Source organism: Podarcis raffonei, chromosome 1 (genome assembly GCF_027172205.1).
Source record: "Podarcis raffonei isolate rPodRaf1 chromosome 1, rPodRaf1.pri, whole genome shotgun sequence".
In the NCBI taxonomy this organism is placed as follows: Eukaryota; Metazoa; Chordata; class Lepidosauria; order Squamata; family Lacertidae; genus Podarcis; species Podarcis raffonei.
This window is the reverse complement of record NC_070602.1, coordinates 50,406,743-50,425,721: the sequence shown is the minus strand read 5'-3', so window position 1 is coordinate 50,425,721 and position 18,979 is coordinate 50,406,743. Positions and strand designations below refer to the sequence as shown.

At 41.5% G+C, this 18,979-nt stretch overlaps 2 protein-coding genes and 1 long non-coding RNA gene across 6 annotated transcripts in view; 1 reads left to right on the top strand and 2 right to left on the bottom strand.

Moving 5' to 3' along the window:
* Positions 1-9,018, bottom strand: part of AMBRA1 (autophagy and beclin 1 regulator 1) — a 143,860-nt gene extending 134,842 nt beyond the window's left edge. For 3 of the 4 annotated variants that reach the window (XM_053386900.1, XM_053386909.1, XM_053386892.1), the window contains exons 1-2: positions 8,827-9,018; positions 4,837-4,911 (exon numbers count right to left, since the gene is read on the bottom strand). The gene's annotated coding sequence lies outside the window, so the exon portion shown is untranslated. The remainder of the gene's footprint in view (positions 1-4,836; positions 4,912-8,826) is intronic. The other variant, XM_053386917.1, reaches the window with a different exon arrangement.
* Positions 9,019-9,118: 100 nt separating this feature from the next.
* Positions 9,119-11,901, top strand: LOC128413161 (uncharacterized). Its single transcript, XR_008330264.1, has 3 exons — positions 9,119-9,314; positions 9,928-10,757; positions 11,087-11,901. It is a non-coding gene; the product is annotated as an uncharacterized LOC128413161 (long non-coding RNA).
* Positions 11,902-13,281: 1,380 nt separating this feature from the next.
* Positions 13,282-18,844, bottom strand: HARBI1 (harbinger transposase derived 1). Its single transcript, XM_053387078.1, has 3 exons — positions 18,682-18,844; positions 14,717-15,416; positions 13,282-14,009 (listed from the first exon to the last, which is right to left on the bottom strand). Exons 2-3 carry the CDS (start codon positions 15,384-15,386, stop codon positions 13,633-13,635), a joined length of 1,047 nt encoding a protein of 348 aa, XP_053243053.1. The 5' UTR covers positions 15,387-15,416; positions 18,682-18,844; the 3' UTR covers positions 13,282-13,632.
* Between the last annotated feature and the right edge of the window lie 135 nt (positions 18,845-18,979).

Here is an 18,979-nt window from a genome sequence, read left to right as displayed (position 1 = left end):
GGAAGTATAAGTCATTGAGGGTAATGAGGCTTACCTCTCAGTAAATGTGTTTAGAATTGTGTTGCACACATCTCAGACATCCGTATCTCAGAGCATATTGTAGTATCCATATTAATATCAGGTCAAAAGTGGCAATTTACACAAGGTTAAACCCAAGACACTGGTCACAATACAGCATTCATCAGCTATATAAATGGCTATAAAGGGGGGGACGACCAGAACAAGGATGACTTGGCAAGGCAGTATTGCACTGAGAAATTGCTAACCTCCACACTCCCTGACAGCATTTACTGTACCCAATAAATCCTTGCCATAAAAATCAAAAGCTGCCCCACAAGCTGCAAAATTCCTACTGGAAAGTTGTCCTTTTATTCTTATAGCCACTTTTAGAACACAGGGAGAAGCAGACCAAATGTCCCCTAATAACAGAGAATAAATCATCACATTACAAGAGAGAGTGAAGATCCCTATCCATATTTACTATTATTTAGAATACAGTGGTACCTCGGATTAAGAACTTAATTCATTCTGGAGGTCTGTTCTTAACCTGAAACTGTTCTTAACCTGAGGTACCACTTTAGCTAATGGGGCCTACCACGCCGCCACTGCACGATTTCTGTTCTCATCCTGAAGCAAATTTCTTTATCCGAGGTACTATTTCTGGATTAGAGGAGTCTATAACCTGAAGCGTCTGTAACCTGAAGTGTCTGTAACCTGAGGTACCACCATACTTCAATCCCCATTCTATAATCCCAAGATGCTCCCTGAGATGCTCTCAAAGTGGCTTACAGAAATAAAAACTACACAGTAACTGCATGGAACCAGAATTATTTAGGCAGCATTTTCTGCTTGCATCCTTGCTCTTCCATGGTGTCATACCAGGAACAGCCCTCACTAAAATCTTGAGGCAAAGGAGCATGGCCGAGCAGCTGGCTCTTGCTCATTCCATGAGGGAAGCAGTATTTTCTTGCTGGCAGTTGCCAGGCAGCAGGTCCTTTGAGGCATAGTAGTAGAGGCGAGCAGCTGGAACTCACTCAGCCCCATGATGAAGGCCAGTTGTCCCCTGCTAGCAGTTGGTACTTCCAAGGCAATTGTGCCCACCAAGGTCCTCTAAAGTTAAATAAGAGGCTGAGCACCTCAATTTCACTCAACCAAATGGAAGAAACTGCAAATTTTAAACAATAAAATTCCAGCAACATTTTATTTTCCTGCCATGCATAACTTAATTCCCTTATCAGAACATGCTTCTTGCCATAACTCTGTAATGCAATGAAGTTCATTTGTTATTTTGAAGCTATAACCCACTGTTTTAAGGTCCACAGCAGCAGGCCAGTATTAGCATAAACTACCAATAGCCAAAACAGGTCCCAGTAGTTTCACACAGATTGCAACAGCATCTGCTTTCTTGTTTTCCTCAAAGACGTCTTACAACATTCTGTGAGCAACTGGATTAGCTAATGAAAGCAAATCAAATTTAGAGTCCTATAGCTCTTCAGTAATAAAAGTACAAGACAACAAGAACATCAACAGTAAATGGCTCTAGAGATAGTAAGCAGAAGGTAACCATTAATTTACAGTGATGAACAGAGGTGTGCACCTCAAAACTCTGAACTGGACCTTTTTCTTATTAACCAACATTAGATCTGCTCTAGCCCAAATTTTCAAAAACAAAGTAGTAGCAGGGACATTTGGGGGTGGGGGAATGTGGTAACACTTTTGCCTGTCTGGTAACTCTTGCCTATTTTGCTATATTTTAAATACATTGTAAGTTGCTTACTTTGGTTAGTAGGTGGGGTGTAAATACTCCAAATGAATGAATGAATGAATGAATTGTAACCTGCAAAAGCATCTGAACAGTGAAATTGTGCATTAATGGCATTTTGTATGAAAATATTTAGCAGTGTTTCAAAGAAATGTAAGTCTAAAAGTATACAGTGGTACCTCTGGTTACGAACTTAATTCGTTCCGGAGGTCTGTTCTTAACCTGAAACCATTCTTAACCTGAGGTACCACTTTAACTAATGGGGCCTCCTGCTGCCACCGCGCGATTTCTGTTCTCATCCCGAGGTAAAGTTGAGGTACTATTTCTGAGTTAGTGGAGTCTGTAACCCAAAGTGTTTGTAACCCGAGGTACCACTGTACTGAGAAAAGTTACAGGACCAACTACTATTGCTTAGTGGATGACCCAATGTACAGCTGCTGCACTTGGATCCTCTCTCTCTGCCCCTGCTCAACAACAAGTCCTAGAGTCCTGAGAAAGAGAATAATAAGCATGAAACCAGACAAAGGACCAATCACTTGCCAACCATGAGAATGAGATGCCATTCTATTGTTTGCTTGTTTGTCATCATTCCTCCAAAGGAGCCCAGGGTGATGTACAAACATATATCCATCATAACACACACAGTAAAAATGTACCACTAAAACAATTATTAACTCATTAAAACACTGGTTCCAGTACTGTTGCCAAGGGTTAAACATTTAAACTACAAAAGCCTAGATGAATTAAAATGTCTTTAATTGACGTCTGAAAACCAAAGTGGGGGCGACAGGCATACCTATGGGGGTAATTCTAGAATTCGGGTCCCACTATGGAGAAGGCCCTTCTACAGATCCTTGCTCCCCAAATCCTGATGGGGGGCTGCAATAGCCTCCCATTGCTAATCTTAAGGATCAAGTTGGCAGGAAATGGAGGTTTGAGTCCTAAGTTGTTGAAGACTTTGCAAGCCATTACTAATAACTTGAATTAGGCCCAGTGGAACACAAACCACCAGTGCAGTTTTTAGGATTGGTTATACATGATTCCATCTTGCTGCCCTAGATATAAGCATGGGAGCTGCATTCTGCAGGATGAAAGGAAAGAATGAAGTAATGAAAACTGTTTTGGAAGAACTTGTAGTACTGCCTGTAGAACAGCACATGTTGCAAGGTGCAGAAGCAGCCCTAACGCAATTATACTCCATTATTTTATATAAGCCACCTTGAAAATCCTTCTGGATCCAAAGGTGGAAAAGAAAGTATTTTTTTAATAAACTGTTCACAGCACTGAGAATAGGCAGCAAAATGGCAGATATCTGTATGTATGTGAACAAGTGTTCAAATTCCCTAATATACTTTATTAGTAACATCTGAGGGAATTTTGGCTGCTCCTCTCAAACTGGCACCTAGCCTCTGTCATTTGTAACCTATTTGGATTACTGCCATGAACTCTACACAGGACTGCCTCCTGTTTGAAAGATGCAGATGGTGCAAGAGCCAACCGTTCACCTTATGATGGGTACACTTTATAAAGAACATATTATTCCTGTTTTATCAGTTGCACTATCTGCCTATTTGCTTCCAGGCCCAATTTAAAGTGCTGGTTCTCAGTTTTAAAGCAGTGTACAGCTTGGATCCTACATACCAGTGAAAGTCTCCTCCTCCATAAATACCTCCCCATCTCTAATTTCCCAACCTGCTGGGGAGACTCTGTTCATGTCCCTTCTTACACACATGTGAAATAGAAAGGCACGGATCCAGGTCTTCTCCACTGTACCATTCAGTCTATGGAATACCCTTCTAACAATAGTCTCTTTTGCCCCTACTTTGACGACTGTTCACAGGCAGTGAATATTTAAGAAGGTGCTTTTGATGGGCTAAAATAGCAGCAGCTGTAGATCTGTTCTTGAGCTAATTTACTTTCAGCAGCTGCTTTACATGTCTTTAATATCTTGTTACATTGGTTGGTTTTAACCACGTTTTATTATAGTTTCTGAACTGTGGACACTACTTCAGTTGAAGCATATGCTAGAGATGAGTGAACAATAAAACAATCAAAGCCTCTGGCACAGTGGGAGTTAGGTTAGTTCCAGTACCACTTCTTGCAAGTGCCTCAACTCTAGAGAAAAAGGGAGGGAAGTCATATTCCCACATATGAGAATGTATTTTCCAAAGGCCTTTGTATTAAAAAGCTGGAGGGCTGCAACTAATTGTCCCATTTCAGTTCATACAATCCATGCATCTGTATCCATGTAATAGGTCATAATAGACAAGTTTTATTTCTGTGGAACCACATGCAATGTCTCTGCTGTGGTTTGGCACTCTCAGTTTGAGAAACAATTTCCTACCAAACTGTGAAGTACAATAAGTTTTCTCTTATCAGCTAAGTGCAGGCCTGGTCAATTTTGAGTTTTCTGAGAGAAAATCAATGTTGCAATAGCAAAAGCTAGTTTTAAAATGTGCCCAGATGTTCCTGCTGTGGATGCACATTTACATCATTATAGTCTGAAATGCCATCTTCTCCTCAGAGACAAAAGTCAGGGGAAACTTGGTCCTACCATTTGCTATAGAAGTTTGCTGAATCACGAGGATTTGGTAATGATACTAAACTCCCCACATACACACACACACTTGCCAAATAATTTTCTCCCCTACTCCCCAAATAAGTTTTTCAACATTTGAAGAACTGATTCTGCTTTATTTATTTATTTATTTATTTGTTTGTTTTTAATAGAGACTACTCAAGTTAAATGAGTTATATATAGTACTTTTTTAAAAAGGGAAGAAAGTTCTTAAAGTCAGGCTCAAGCCAACATAGAAAACACGAAAAACAATGCATCTCTTTTTAAGTCCGAACGCTGATGCTCACATGGTTAAGAAAAGGAGAATCTTTTTTAAAAATCTACAAAGAATGAATGCAGAAAAAGCCAGCTCCTATACTCAAGGGGGATACTTACCATGGAGTTTCTCAAGCCTAAAATTTATGTTAACTGGATGTGAATTGATGAGACTGTCCAGTTGTTTACAATGCAACTCAATACATAAAAGATCAAAGAATAGTTCTAAGATTTTTCTTACCAAAACAAAGGAAAAGTAGATCCACAGATGATAGAACTTGGCAGGTTTGGAACTAGTGCATTCCTGAATGACAATCTGAAGAAGACATGAAGGAGGGAAAGTAAGCTTGGGTTATACTTCACAGTGGCAAAAACGACGAAGACAAAATGAAAAAGAGATAATAAAACAATCATTCTAGTAAGCACACTTTTAATAGCACTTTGCTGAGTTGGGTTAAGGCAACAAAACACAGACTGGAACTTGTCAACTCAGAAAGAACATTCTGAGAGACAAGGCCTTGTGAAAGCTATATATTATACAACATAATATACACATTACATTGTTAGACTGCAGTAATACTACACAATGGCCCAGTTTACACATCACCCTAAACCATATTTTAAACTAATGATGTTGTAATGTGAATGAGCAATGTGCTGGTGCACACTGTTCAGAAGAGTCCACAGCATTCATCCCCGCTCCTGTTGCATTGAAAATGAAACAAGACAGAGAGCTTAGCTTGTTGTGTTGTCCAAACCCGGACTCACAGTTTGCTTCTCTCCAAGCCAAAGTGGTAACCAAAGTTGTTCTTGGCTTTATATACCATTCATGGTTTGTTTGAAGAGAAGTAACCATAAGCTCAGGTTCAAATATGACAAAACAGACGCCAGCTGATCTCATCTGCAACATGGCAGAAATGGGGAAAGAGCACTGGGGGAAATTTTGTGCAGCACAAACCAACACATGCAGCCGTTGTCTGTTTTAAAATATGGTTTAATGACACTCAAACTGCACTTGTGTGGTCTGTTCTAAAGCAGGTATGTCCAAAGTCCGTGGGGGGGGGGATATCTAGCCCCCTGGCTGGTTAAATTCGGCCCCTGTGGCAGTTTATTTCTTGGGGTTAAATCCTAAAAAAACAACTTCAACAACTTTGGGGTAAAATCGTAAAAAAAGCTCAACAACTTTGGTCAGCCCTCATGCATTTTCACGTCATCAAATCTGGCCCTCTTTGAAAAAAGTTTGGGCACCCCAATCTGAAGGACTGCAGCAGTAGAAAACCCTAAATAAGGCACTCCACAATACTGTCACCTCTGCAAAAGGGGCCTCTCATAAATACTCAATCAAGAGCACAATAGTGCTATTTGACAATTTCACATTAAATAAAACTTTCCATGACCTTTTTTGTAATGATTTTTTGCTCACCCTTTTGAATCTATCTGTACACCTGCCTATGTTTCAAAGTTAAGATTATAATACTGCAGATATGTCTTTGTTTAATTTCTTTTTTTAACAACCCAGTCTTTTTGGCCATTCAGCCTTACTGGAGCTTCATCAAGCAACATTCCAATCCTCTGTAAGGTTACTCCAACAGAAGTAAGGTAAATCCTACAGAAGTAAGGTAAATCCTACAGAATTCAGCGGCACTTCCTTCAAGATTTCATCCTTAAAGGAAGCTCAACATAAGTTTTCTCACCCAGCTTCCCTTAGAAGGCCAGTTATATAACCACCCTTCAAATATTTCAATCCTCTAACTTTTACAATTGTGCATATACAGATAATTTTTTTTTAACTGTATTAAAATGCAATTATATTTCAGTTTCATTTGCTTTATAAGGGGACTAGCAACACCAGTTAAAGCAATCAATCTGTTTTAATCTATTTTTAATGCGGTATGTTACCTTGGGACCATCTGATGAAAAGGTAGATATTAAATATAATAATAATAATAATAATAATAATAATTATTATTTATCAGTTTTAGACCTAAAATATTTGCTCTGCTGGTTCTTCCTGTGCCTATTGCTTGGTTTTATCATACAAAACCATTTGTGTATTTTAGGGTATATCACCTAATAATTTTAGTGGTGACAACAGCAAGTTTATTTTTTAAAAAAATACTTGGATGAAGTAGTTATCCATTCATTCAGATCTGCAAGTACAACACAAATGGGAGTAACAGTAAACATGTTGGATGAAAAGCAAAACAACTCCAGATAGTTTCAAAATGAAGAGCTGAGGAGTTAACAATGAAGTAAAATTCAACAAGGTCAAATGTAAAATGTATATACGAGACACATCCAAGACACAACTATAAAAGCAGGTGTGCCAATACTCAATAATACTTCTGAGAAAAATGTAAACAAATGAAATGAGCAATGAAGGCAATGATGCAGCTCCAAAGCTTAATGCCATCCTGAGATCTGTATCTGCATTAGATTTGTATTAAATACTGTAGTTCTTTCTGTACTACCCAACGCTGAGCAGAGAAGTTTCATTCAGTGTGTTATGTTTACCCAGATACCTCAGTTAAAAAAAGATGATGATAGGTAGAAGATTCAGAGAAAAACTACAAAAGTGATAAACAGTCTAGAAAGCAAGTCATATTAAGACAAACTAAAGAACTGAGATAGGAATAACATGCTGCCAGTATTCAAATATTAACAAGCTTCCAGAAAATAGTAAATGAAAAAATATTTTCTGTATCTAAGAAGCAGTTAATATAAACTGCAAGAAAACATATTTAGGTGACATGTTAGGAAATTTGTTTAAGTATTTAAAAATCTGAATCAAATGTGAAAGGCACTTGTGGAATTTACTTTCAGATTTACAGAAAAACTCAGGAGGACAGGTGAGCATGAACTACTGAGATTTCAAATACTACAGGTTTATGCAGACAGGCAAAACTGCTAAGATTTATGAAAACGTATGCTCTGTTGTCACTTTCCTCAGAAAGACGTTTTTTGGATCACCTCATGGCTTATAGAAGTTGCAACATCCAGTTTTGCACAGTATAACCAAAGTGGCATTTTAATTTTAGCCATGTTTCAGACAGAAAACATCAAACTAACTTATCTAAAATTAAGTGTACTTCCCTGCAAACTTGCAATGTGTTTTGTTGGGGGGAGGGCAAAGTTTTGAATAAAACTTGGAATTGGGGGTGGGGGGGAGCTAAGTAGGGCTTCAGTATTTTATTTAGCACACTCTTCTCCAAGCTACCTGTCTTCTATCTCCATAACCCATTTATTCTAAGTTGCCATACTCTCTCCTCGCAATACACACTGAAGTCCAAATCCTTAAAGCATACCAAACACACACAGTTTAGAAAACTAATAAGCAATTTCATGGTACAGAACACACACACACACACCAACATATACCAGCCCACAATTCTGTAAAATCCTGATGACCGGAAAAAACAATTGTATCCCAATTGTGGTGTTAAATATATGGCTGGATGGAGTTATAAAAACATTGGGGAAAACAGGCTTGAGTTCTCCGAACCAAATACCTTCTTCTACATACAAAGCCTCACAACCCTCTTCACATTTAATTATTCTTAATAATAATTAATTAAGACCCGTGTACAGAGAGACCCCAGCGAGCTAACAGCCAACTCTCCCTGCAATCTCGTGCTCGTTTCCTCAGAGCCAAGCCGTCGTGGTCCCCGTGCCCACCAGGCCTTACTCTCAAGGAAGCGCAGGCAGGCTCGGAGCCACATTCGCACAGGAAAACAGACATCCCGCTGCGAAAAATTCCTCCTCGCATCCCTGAAAAGGGGAAATACCCGTGCGGCCGAGTGTTTACGTGGGCGGAGGGGAACCGAATGTATTTTAAATTAAGGAAGCGCTGCCTCCCTGTATTCAGACCGACGGCTCCGGAAACAACACAGGGCGGGCCTTCAGAGCCTCGCTCTGCGGGTCCCGGGAAGGAAGGCCAAGGCCGCCAGGAGTCTGGCTAGCTGGTTCTCCGAGCGGGGAGGACGCGGGGGCCACAGTCAGGCAGCCTCCTCGCGAGAAAGACGCGGCTGCGGGAGGCTCCGCGGTGGGCGGGGTGGAGCGGAGGACCTCGACGCCAGGCGACCCTTCCTGAAACGCGTCCCGCCCTTCGCCTCAGGCTCCCCAACTCCCCGACCGGCCCCACCCGCCGTGTTTCTCTCCCCGCCGGCTTGAGGGAGCGCGGCAACCCCCCTAGAGAGGAACGAGGCCCGGAGCCTCTAGGCCCAGAGCCTACCTGAGGCGAGGGGGGGGCGGGCTGGCCAAGGCCTGGCGCCCTCGAATCCCGGAGAGGACCGGAGCGGTGGCGTGAGGCACGCTCCGGGCTGGTCGGGGCCTGGTCCAGGGAGGGACAACCCAAATCCGACGGCGGCCTCTCCCCCTGCAGTTTCTGCCGCCGCTGCTGCTGCTCCGAGTTACTACCAAGGCCAGGGCGCCTAGCCGAGCACCTAAGCAGCCGAGTGCGGAGATGCCGAGTGTCGAGCCAATCGAACGGCAGGCGCAAAAAGCGGAGCAGGGCTGACGAATGGAACGCAGAGAGCGGGATCGGCGCTGTCCTCGCGACCGGGGGGCGGGGAAAGAAGGCAGGGGGCGGGGCCCACGGGGAGGCCTGCGTCAGGAGGCGCCTCCTTCCGGGGCTCTGAGATCGTCTGCTGCGAAACAAGCCCTTAGCCGAGGGATACGTGGAGGGGAGATGTTCACCTTCACATCGCCCTCGTCCCCTTGGTAATCATCTGCCAGGGACCTCCATAAAGTACAACACATGTTCTTTAAAAATGGCTACACCCCACCCCCGCAAAAACAAAGCCATAAATAACCACCACTGCCTCCAATACATTTTTATTGTAAGACTTAGGGAAAAAATCAGTATAACTTTATTTGGCAAACGATGACTGCGCACTGGATTTTTGTTCCCTTAAAAAAAATAATCACATTTCCCAAATTTCCCCATACACTATCAATTCCACTTTCTATAATGAACGCACACTCTTTTGTGCAGAAAAAAAGGTTCACGTCCACACCACACATTGAAAGCTTTCCCCCTAGTTTGTGCTAGGATTTGGGGGAAACCGTGCACTTTATATGTATGGCCGTTGGCTTAGGATAAGCCCCATTGAACTCACCAGGACTCGTTATGAAGTAAATATGCACAGGGTTGCTGTTAAAACTGGTGGCACTGATGACTCACCTACATTAGTCAAAAAAACAGTGTTTTGAAAGTGTTATAAACATGCAACACCAGATGGTGCTGTAGAACAAACCAGATGGTTCTGTAGTGTTTTTTTCGTTCGTTATAACGATTTAATTTGTGACTTATAGTGTTTTTTCCTGTGTGTAGATCCACGCTGAAACAGAGACTTAAGAGGCCTCCTACTGCTACCACATTGTGATTTACTTCTGAGTAAGCCTACATAAGGTTGTGCTGCATGACTTTCTAGATGTGTCTGAGGATATTAGTTCTGCTAAAAAACTAAGAAAAGGCACAAGAAGCAAATGCTTGTATTCAACAACTCACAAAGCAAAATGTACTACTCCCTGTGCAACAGCTGCAATCATAACCCCTTTTACCTGGGGGTAAACCCCATTGAATTCAATAGGAGTTTCTCTGAGTAGACAAAGTTAGGATTGCATTAAGACTAGGCTCTCTTTAGGCTTGCTTTTCCCATCTTTTCCCATCTATTCCTCTTAGCTCTCAGAGTCACTGACAGCTCTGCCATGATATCATCAGGAGCTATGCATCATAATTACAACACAAATATAATTAAGGACAGGTACTTAATGAAGGTCCTGCATCACCTGCTTGTGCAACAATATGTTGTACATGTAGGTGTCTGAGTTTCATAAGGCCCTCTCGTTTCTAATCAGTTTTGCAGCACCAGATTTAGGGTGGTGTGGGTGATTCACCCTGCACAGGGCACTAAGCTGAGGGGGAGAAAAATTGAGAAGATCCATAACTGAGAAGATCCATTTTGAATGGCACCAAATTTTGTCCGCACCCAAGGCACCACGTTACAACAGATTACCAAACTCTGTCCCTGAGTTTTGCCTCAATCTGGTTTCTGAGTTTAGCATATATTAGCATTGTTGCCTAAATGCTAGCCTGACAAACATTCATTCAGAGTTACAGCAGCACATCCTAGCATTGCAGCATGTTCTCAAATACCATAGGTAAAAGGTAAAGGGACCCCTGACCATTAGGTCCAGTCGTGGCCGACTCTGGGGTTGAGGCACTCATCTCGCTTTATTGACCAAGGGAGCCGGCATGGTCATGTGGCCAGCATGACTAAGCCGCTTCTGGCGAACCAGAGCAGCGCACAGAAACACCGTTTACCTTCCCGTTGGAGCGGTACCTATTTATCTACTTGTACTCTGACTTGCTTTCAAACTGCTAGGTTGGCAGGAGCAGGGACCGAACCGCTGACCTTCTGATTGGCAAGTCCTAGGCTCAGTGGTTTAACCCACAGCGCCACCCGTATCCCGGATCTCAAATACCATAGCAAACATTTAAATTACAGAAGTACTTTACATATCTTGTAAAATAAATTTTGGAATATGGAGTCAATTTTTCTACAAATGAGTTCAAAAAGCTTTTCCTCACCATGGTTACTAGCTTTCTATATATTTGGCACACAGTTAGATCTAGCTGCAACATTACCAAGACTGGAAACCAACTATCATAGGTACATCTTCCTGGCAGTTAAGTCCCAGTGAACTGTACTTCTGAGTAGACATGCATTGACTTACACCGTTAGAAATGGAATCTAGAGCAGGGCAAATACTGTAAGCAGGTAAGAATTTATTCCCATCATAGGCACTGGCTTTAAGGAGCCAAGGCTCTTTGCACCACCTCAGGTTTTTTTTGAGGGGGCAGGTTCCCCATTATTGAGATTGGGTACAGAGCTGGGCATGGAGTGACATCAGGACTTCTTTTCCAGGCCAGGGCCTCACCTGGGGTAGAAGTAGTTAAGAATGGAAAAAGGGTGCTGGAACCAAATCCTTAACCCATCACTGGAAACCATAAACACCAACAACTGGGAAACACTGGCCTGCAAGCACTCCAACTGGAGAACAGCCTTTACCAAAGGTGTCATGGGCTTTGAAGACACTCGAACTCAGGACGAAAGGGAGAAACATGCTAAGAGGAAGGCACACTTGGCAAACCCTCACAGTGATCAACTCCCGCCTGGAAACTTATGTCCCCGCTGTGGAAGGACGTGTGGATCCAGAATTGGCCTCCACAGTCACTTACGGACTCACTGTTAAAACCGTGTTTATGAGTTAATGACACCTCGTGTGAATTGATTTGGGAGGCCTATGATACCCTGTGTGCGGAGGCTTTGACTGTGATAGAGAAAAAACAGAAAGGGAGAGCAAAAAGCATAAAAGGTTATTATATGTGATGGCAATGTAAAATCATTAAAAAAGCCTGGGATCAGACATATAAAGATTTGAAAACAAATTGGGAAATGATTGTTGTTCAAAAAACTGAAGTTATGACATGGAGATGTACAGAACTTGTTGGACTTATTGAACAAAATACATTGTTCCTGTATGAAAGATTGGACACCAGGCCCTACAGAAGGAATAAGCCTCCGTTAAAGAAGACAAAGAAGACTGGTAAACTAAACTATTGAACTATACAGGATAAACTAGTTAATGTAGAACCCAAGACAGAAAGAGGACTTTGCATAATAAAAAAGGGGTAAAGGTTTAATGCTCATCTTTTAAGCTTTGTGTACAGACTTTCACGTTAGTATAACTTTTAAAACTCACTTGTATTAAGATGAACAAAGTTTAAAAGTTGAATTATTAAGATTATAAGGACGTGCACGAACAAGTATTAAACAATGAAACCAAGAGGGGGAGGGGAGGGAAGTCAAGCAAAAATAATGGTTTAAATTTTTTTATTATGATGGTTTTTTTCTCCATTATATATTGTTGTTTTTATGTTTATTTTTATGTTCTTTTTGGAAAATTAATAAATTGTTATAAAAAAACAAAAACCATGTTTATGGAAGACAATCTTACTCAGTTATGAGTGATCGCCAAAGAAGACTCCCTAATCTGACACTAACATAGACTCCATGAGGTGCAAGTCTCTGTGAAGAATGTAGGGGTCTCTACAATAAACCTTTCTTACACCCACAGTGAGAGGTTAATCTCTAGTTTAATGATTACTAAGACTTTACAAAGATTTGTGTTGGTACATTGGGCAGAAGTAAGGATATTTGATCATAAGGAATATTTTTGTAGATTTGTTGAGGCTATTTTTGCTCTGACCTCTCATTCTTGATGACTCAGGAATTACATGTCCGTTTCAATGTTGGCCATTTTCCCATTTTGTAACTGGGACAACAAAATGGACCACAAACCATTCCTTCCCTCCTACCTCAATCTATATAATAACAACATCCCTTTCTGTTACACAAATCCAGTTGCTGTTGGATGAAAAAAGGCAGACCAGAGTGATAAGTTACCAAGCAAAAAAAGAGGAATGCTTCTATTTTTAACCATGTGTAAGCCACTTTTACAGTTTAGTTAGTTGGCATTCGTCTGTCTCAAGAGACAATGGAAAAGTGCACCATCAAGGGTAAAGTTAAACTGTTGGGTGAATTACAGCACCTGCTGTGTCTGTACAGACCAATATGGGTGAACTTCAGTTAATAACTGAAACAAAAGTGTTCCGAATCTGTTACACCATACACAAGATACATTTTATTATTTTTAAATACTTAAAAATACAATATTAAACTGAATATGCATTCCTCCCATATCATATTGTCCTTGATAAATGGTCCTCCAATAAGGCTGGACACTAAAAAGTAGCAGGTACTGAAATACTGAGTACTGACGGAATCAGATACAATGTGCACAATGAAACCAAAATAGTATATTAAATGCAAAATATTATACAAACACAAAATTTCAATTTCAATAGTTGCATCCCCATTTATTTCTCTTGCTGAATGTAAGAGGAAAATCAGGATCTATCATAATTGTTTGCATGTCTTTTAATATGTCCAACTTAGTATGTCTTGTAATGTTAGCTAAAATGAGTGAGTAATAATTCCTGACGAACTCGATCAGCTTCAGAGTCAAGTGATTCCATATGTTCATATTCTTCCTCTGGCTGTTCCATCTGTCCCATCGTTTGGGAAGACCACACATCCAGTCCATGCTCTAGAGAAATGTTATGAAGCACGCAGCAAGCCAGAATGATGTGGCTGGCCTTCTCGGGAGAATACTGCAACGTGCCCTTTGACCCATCCAGACAACGGAAGTGGGACCGAATTGTCCTGAATGTACGTTCAATGACATTGTGAGTGGCTGAATGTGCCATGTTATACCGGCACTCTGCAGGCGTTTCAGGAATATGCAGAGGGGTCATTAGCCAAGTGCGAAGAAAGAATGAACTATCACCTGTCAAAAGAAAAAGAAAGATCACAAACCAAACAGGGACAGGAGAGTGCAAATAATTCCATCACCTGATAATAAAACCAGGCATCTATATGAAGCCAGTTATGTGTATGAAACCAGGAGGGCAACCAAGATGATCAAGGGTCTGGAAACTAAGCCTTATGAGGAGCGCTTGAAGGAGCTGGCTATGTTTAGCCTGGAAGAGGAGACTGAGAGGAGATATGATAGCCATCTTCAAATATCTTAAGGCCTGCCACATGGAGGAGGGAGCATGCTTGTTTTCTCCTGCTCTGGAGGGTAGGACTCAAACCAATGGCTTCAAGTTGCAAGAAAGGAGATTCAGACTAAACATTCGGTAAAACTTTCAGACAGTCAGAGCTGTTGACCACGAGAAGTGGTGGACTCTCCCTCCTTGAAGGTTTTTAATCAAAGGTTGGATGGCCATCTGTCACTGATGCTTTTGCAGAGGTTCCTGCATTGCAAGGGGTTGGGCTAGATGACCCTTGGGGTCCCTTCCAACTCTAAGATTCTATGTTTTATGCTACCCTATTATTCTGTTTCATGCTACCTTTGTTTGATTTATCTTTACAGAGGGAGAACTGTAAAATCTGCAGTTTTGACACATAAATGTTATGTGGCATGTTACAGAACCAAACAGAAATTCCACCAAAATAGACTTTCAAAGATGCCAGTCATGAGAAAGAACTTACCAAGTAGCCAGCCATCTTTGTGCATGCCAGCTTCAAACTGGTTCCTGAGGGCTGACTGCTGCAGCACAGCACAGTCCTGCAAGCTGCCTGGCCAGTGTGTTTCCGCACTCAGTAGCATTCCCCTGGCGTCACAAACCATGAGGCAGTTTAAAGAATGAAGGCCCTTTCTATTCACATATGACAAGTCCTCAGCACTGGGTGCCTTTATTGCGACATGGTTGCAATCAACTAGTCCTAGTACCCCTGGCATACCTGCCAGCCCATAAAAGTCATCTTTCAGATGCTGCACCGACACTTCATCATCTGGGAAATGAATGAACTGAGATGCCCTCTCCACCAGGGCCTCAGTAACATTGGCAACACAACGGCTCATAGAGGCCTGGCTGATGCCAATGGCATCTCCCATGCGAGTCTGGAAAGAACCAGAAGTGTAAAAACCTAATGCAGCAAGAATTTGCGTCTCTGGGCTAATGGCCCTTGATCGTTGTGTAGGACGAGAAAGGCTGGCACCCAGAAGATCCACCAGATAGTAAATGAAGTGACGTGGGAAGCCATACATAGACACCAGATATTCATCAGTCACATCCTCCAGTTTGAAACGATCAAGTGTTCGATGCCCACGACCATATAGCAAGAGATCACAATCAAGAATGGCTATGGGAACAGCCATGATGGGTTGATCTTTCTTCTCTCTACTCACCTACATTGGAGCCAAAAAAAAGGAAAATTGAGGACATGGATCCTAACAGCCTACTTGATTCTACTAATACTAATTACACACAAATAAACCTATTGGCTTAAGTAAATAGGGTTTTGAAATTAGTTTACAAATGTACACTTTAATTTAACTTGGCATTTACACTAATTGCTATGAGACCAGATCATACAAATGAGAACTCAAGGAAAAGAAATATAGAAAACTTTCCCACAGTCCTATTAACGTGGCTGAGTCCTACCAGATAACATTCTACCAGAAAAGTTGACAATATTATCTCCATGGGATTCTGCTATTAATTTCAATGAAAGAGCCAATGAATCATGGTCGTAGTTCTGGGAAATTTCCAGTGGAATTTTTTTTGGAGCTGTATATAATTTCACACAGGGTCGTGGGACATTATTGAGAAAGCAAGAATGCACAATTAGTACTGACCTTGGGTCATACGCAAAATTGGAACTGTTGAGTACATATTTCACAATAAATTAGTGCTATGTTTACATTCTCTCTCTGAACCGGTTAAACAAGACTAGGAAAATTTCTTTCTTTATGTGTTACTGCATTAAAATTAATTGGCTGTATGAGGCATGAGGGTGTGAATTGGCAAAACTTAAGCTGGTGATATTTTTAGAAACGTGCAGCACTGAAAAACAAAGAGTTGCTTTGTTCTAATGCTTGTTAATAAGCTGTGCTGTCCCTCAAGGATATTTTTTCTGTTTGTCCAAGTGCACACAAAATCTAGAATTCTGGAACAACTGGAGTTGATAAATGTACTGAAACTATGTGCCTAAGAAGAGCAAGTTATATAAACAGAGATGCTTCACCCAACCACTCTTTTCCATTGTTAAGCAAGTCAGTCATATTCTAGTGGCAAGGAGCTGTCTTGAGAACCAAGGAGTTCCAATCTTGCAAAATCAAAGTTTCAACAAAGTAATACTGTATTTATTGTATCCTGTTTTTTAATGTCTACCAGTGACTCCCAGTAGTTATAATACAAAGGAGACAGGTAGGTATCTAATTAAATAGCAATGTAAGGGGCACTTTGGTATCAGATATAGCCTATAAGTTTAGGGTGGCATCTCTACAAGAGAATTTTTCTGTTCTCAGCTGGAGTCCATTGCTGGAAAGAGCCAAAATGTTAATAGTTTGCATTATCTCCTCATTCCTGCATGTAATAAGCATTTCCCCCTCTTCATATACCCATGTGTTGCATTACATAAACATAACATTCTGTCCCTCTGAATGTATGGACAATGCTTGATTGTCATCCCCTCTCTCATAATAGTTGTGTTATTGTGCACTCACAAGATTAACAATTTAATAATAATAATAAAAACCAAAAACCAATGGATTGAATCTGGTCTGGTTCCTCTATGAACATCTGATACCAAAGGTGTGAATTCCCCCAAACAACTGAGGGATTACCTAGTATTAGCCATCATTGAAAATAAGCCCACAAAAGTAATTAGCTCACCACCACAGCTTACTAAGAAGCCAGAAGTCTGTGTTGCCATGGTGGCCATGGAGGAGGGAAAGTCCCCTCTTCTGTGGCCAACATGAAAATGCAAGCTACTAGACTCTTAGAAGGCAGCTTTTTTAACCAGCTTGCTAAGTGAAAGGGCATGTAGGAAGGAAGGGTATATCTGCTCCTCCTTCACTAGCCTATTTCGTGGTTATGAAAGAATAGGCTTTCCTTCCTGCCTGGTTAGCAAAGAAACCAAGTGGACTGGCAGAAAAGAGACCAAGTAACCCACACCTCCTCCACCAACCTGTTCATTCACCTACATGAATTTCCTGGTCACCCATGAGTACCAGGCAAGTTGTCAAAAACAAGGCAGGTTTTACCTACGTCAATAAACCAACTCAGAAGACGTGCCAGCATACATACAGACTCTGCTACCAAGACTCAGCTACACAGCTGCAAATAAAATATTTTAAATGTGCTGTAGAGTGCAATATAGAATTGTGACACTAGATGGCGAGAGTGAGCTATGCCAAATTCAATGTATTTTTCAAAACTTTTTTTAAAAAAGCATTCTCATAGTGTTTTCTAAATGTGTGTAGATTCCAGCCAAGAGACTAAAAGATAAATGCTTTCCCTTTTCCAGCAATGAATACAAAAGTAGTTGCAACTGACATATGTGTAATATATTATTTTGTCTCAGTAACAGCTGAGGCAATATGTCTACTTAAAAAAATTATTCCTGGTATTTAGCAGCTAGTTGTTAAGCCCACAATTAACTGTTGTAACTGATATGTCATTAATATCCCTATCATCATTTTGAGATAAATAGATTTAGGAGGAAATGTAGCATCATTATCAATGTCTGAGAATGCAATGTTTTGTCTTGTAACATACATGAGACACATCTATATGAGTATGTCTACAAAAACATGCAATAACCTTTGTGCAGCAAAATACACGTCTGACGCTCAAGACTATGTTTGAAGAAGAAAGTGCACCCAAAGAAGGAGGCCATCTCCAGGCATCTGGTTAGTCACTGTGTGAGAGCACAATACAGAATCAAATGGGCCTGTGGTCTAATCCAGCTGGGTTCTCATGTGTCACTTTCAAGGTTTCATTCACGCTTCTCGGTTGAGCCACCAGGAATGACTTTCCTAAAGGACCCAAAGCATGAATGACGGAAGGTGAAGGGGTGCAAGAGAGGGAGAAGAATGGCAACAAGGCATTAAACTGTTTGTGGTGGGAAGTGAAGGGCACCTGATGAAGCAGGAACTGCAAAAGAGAGCTGAAAAGCAGGCAGGTCTCTGCGAAAGGGGCATGAATTTGCCTTATTGGAGGATGCTGTGAAAGCAGAACATGCAGCAGGGTAACCCAACAGTAGTTGTGGGAAATCTCACCCGCTCCAACTCTCCCCATCAGCACCGGCCAGCATGGCCAATGGTGGCAACGGTAGTGCAACACCATCTGGTGGACCAGTGCCGGATTTACGTATAAACTAAACAAGTTATAGCTTAGGGCTCCACTCTCTTGGGGGTCCCAAAAAAATTTAAAGGGGGAAAAAATGGATGTACATTTCCAAAATATAAGATAAAAAACAAATAAAATAAAACCTACATACAGTAACAGTATTTTGTATTGTGTAGGCTCCTATTTGTTATGTGCAAATGGCTTTAGATACCTATTAGGTCCATAAATTACCATATAGTATATACAGTATTCAACACAAAAAACAGCGGCAATTTGTTGTTGACAAAGGACAGCTGGACATATAAAGGGTCCCATTACCTTCAGTAGCCTAGGGCCTCATCAAACCTAAATCCGGCCCTGTGGTGGACTACAAGTTCCTCCCTAGAGAAGCGGGGAGAAGACTGGGGGGGGCGCAAGGGGGTCTTCCAAGGAGGACGGAAGCGGGAGAGGGGTTCTGCGCTTGGAGAAAGACTGAAAGCGCAGGATATATATACTGTAAGCACGTTTCGCGGCGCGGCTACGCGTCCACACCTCCCTCTCCGCCGGGCCTCCGGTTTACCCCGATAGCGCAAGGGAGCCTGTCCCGAAGTCCCTTCCCAGCACCCGGATCCCGAGG